The 2,500-nt window shown below is 36.3% G+C and overlaps 1 protein-coding gene across 2 annotated transcripts in view; it reads right to left on the bottom strand.

The window, feature by feature from the left end:
- LOC132448578 (radixin-like) overlaps window positions 1–2,500 on the bottom strand; it is a 17,543-nt gene that overhangs the window by 5,041 nt on the left and 10,002 nt on the right. For both annotated transcript variants that reach the window (XM_060040000.1, XM_060040001.1), the window contains 3 exons: window positions 1,855–1,938; window positions 1,562–1,708; window positions 869–965 (listed from right to left, as the gene is read on the bottom strand). In XM_060040000.1, coding sequence (XP_059895983.1) covers window positions 869–965; window positions 1,562–1,708; window positions 1,855–1,938 — 328 coding nt within the window. The remainder of the gene's footprint in view (window positions 1–868; window positions 966–1,561; window positions 1,709–1,854; window positions 1,939–2,500) is intronic.

Genomic DNA, 2,500 nt, shown 5'->3' with positions numbered 1-2,500 from the left:
TTAAACCTCTCACATTAACCCACTCACATTAACCCTCTCATATTAACCTTCTCACATTAACCCACTCACATTAACCCTCTCACATTAACCCTCTCACATTAAACCTCTCATATTAACCCTCTCACATTAAACCTCTCATATTAACCTTCTCACATTAACCCTCTCACATGAACCCTCTCACATTAACCCTCTCATATTAACCCTCTCACATTAAACCTCTCATATTAACCTTCTCACATTAACCATCTCAAATTAACCCTCTCACATTAAACCTCTCATATTAACCCTCTCACATTAAACCTCTCATATTAACCCTCTCACATTAAACCTCTCATATTAACCCTCTCACATTAACCCTCTCACATTAACCCTCTCATATTAACCCTCTCACATTAAACCTCTCACATTAACCCTCTCATATTAACCCTCTCACATTAACCCTCTCATATTAACCCTCTCATATTAACCCTCTCACATTAACCCTCTCATATTAACCCTCTCACATTAACCCTCTCACATTAACCCTCTCACATTAACCCTCTCACATTAACCCTCTCACATTAAACCTCTCATATTAACCCTCTCACATTAACCATCTCATATTAACCCTCTCACATTAAACCTCTCATATTAACCCTCTCACATTAACCATCTCATATTAACCCTCTCATATTAACCCTCTCACATTAACCCTCTCATATTAACCCTCTCATATTAACCCTCTCACATTAAACCTCTCATATTAACCCTCTCACATTAACCCTCGCCGTAACTCTCTCAGATGAACCATTCGTATTAACCCCCTCGTGTTGAGCATCTCACATCAACCCTCCCATTAAAACCCTCTCATAGTAACCCTCTCACTCACTGGAGCCTTCTTGTCAATGGGTTTGATGACAAACTTCTTGTCGCTGAAGGAGATGTTCCTGATCTCACTCCAAGGGAAGCCAATCTTGGGACTCAACCTGGAGAAGGCAATGAGGGAAATGAATGGGTGTTACATCCTGCCCAATGACCCACCTCTATAGCCCCGTCCACTATGCAACTCTCTCAGGTAGCAGTGTGCATTAGTGAGTGTATTAGTGTGTATATTACTGTGTGTATTAGCATGTAGTAGTGCAGATTAGTCAGTGTATTTGTGTGCATATTACTTTGTGTATTAGCATTTAGTAGTGTGTATTATTAGTTTGTGTATTACTGTGTATTACTGTGTTTATCAGCATGTAGTTGTGTCTATGGTGGTGTGTGTTAGTATTTATTTGTGTATTAGCATTTAGTAGTCTGTATTAGTTTATTTATTACTGTGTATTACTGTATGTATCAGCATGTAGTAGCGTGTATTATGGCGTGTGTTAGTATTTCTTCGTGTATTAGCATGTAGTAGTTTGTATTAGTTAGTGCATTAGTGTGTTTTTCTGTGTGTATTAGCATGTAGTTGTGTGTGTTAGTCTACAGTTGGGTGTACATCAGCGTGTGTCTTACTGTGTGTATTGGCATGCATTAGTGTGTATTAGTGTGTGTGTTAGGGTACAGGGGGGTGTACATCAGTGTGTATCAGTACTTGTCGTCGTGCTCATAGATGTTGAGCCCTAGGGAGTCCACTCCGAGCCAGAGCTCCGTCCCCTTCTTGTTCTTGATGTCAAAGTAGTTGACCCCGTACATCTCCAGGTCCTGGGCGATCTTCAGGTACTCCATCATAGAGTCGTCTCTGGAGGCCGACAGATATATACATTATACTATGTTTAAATGTAAATTATATGTACATACCTTCAGGTATTCAAACATAAGAGTTGTCCCTGTATACACATGGGGATATAGTAGATAGTAAATAGTACGCAATTGAGTGATGGGTACCTGAGTAAGCCTCGGTGTTCTTCGTGCCACGTCTGTATTCTGTCCTCCCACTGCTCCTTAGTCAGCTTATGTTGCTCCAGTACTCTAGTAATATATCAATACAAATTAAAATGAACACACACAAACACACACATATATATATATATACATATATATATACGTATACATATATATATACATATATATATACATATATACACATATATACATGTATATACATATATATATACATATATACACATATATACATGTATATACCTATATATATACATATATACACATATATATATATATATACATATATATACACATATATACATATATAAATATATATACATATATACACATATATACATATATATATATATATATATATATATATATATTAGAGCTGTCAGTTAAACGCGTTATTAACGGCATTAACGCAAACCAATTTTAACGGCGTTAATTTTTTTGACGCGCGATTAACGCAAATTATTATTTTTTAAAAAATAAAAACAAAGCTCAAAACAAAGAAGCATTAGCCTGACTGCTATGTTCAAGGCAGTATGTTTGTATGTTCATCGTTTAATTGCATTATAGGCTTTTTTTTTGTACCGTCCTGTTTTGATCAGTATATGCCAATGTTGTTATCAATAAAAAAACA

Source organism: Gadus macrocephalus, chromosome 20 (genome assembly GCF_031168955.1).
Source record: "Gadus macrocephalus chromosome 20, ASM3116895v1".
Lineage (NCBI taxonomy): Eukaryota > Metazoa > Chordata > Actinopteri > Gadiformes > Gadidae > Gadus > Gadus macrocephalus.
The sequence above is the reverse complement of the archived record's forward strand: the minus strand, read 5'-3'. Positions and strand labels throughout refer to the sequence as shown.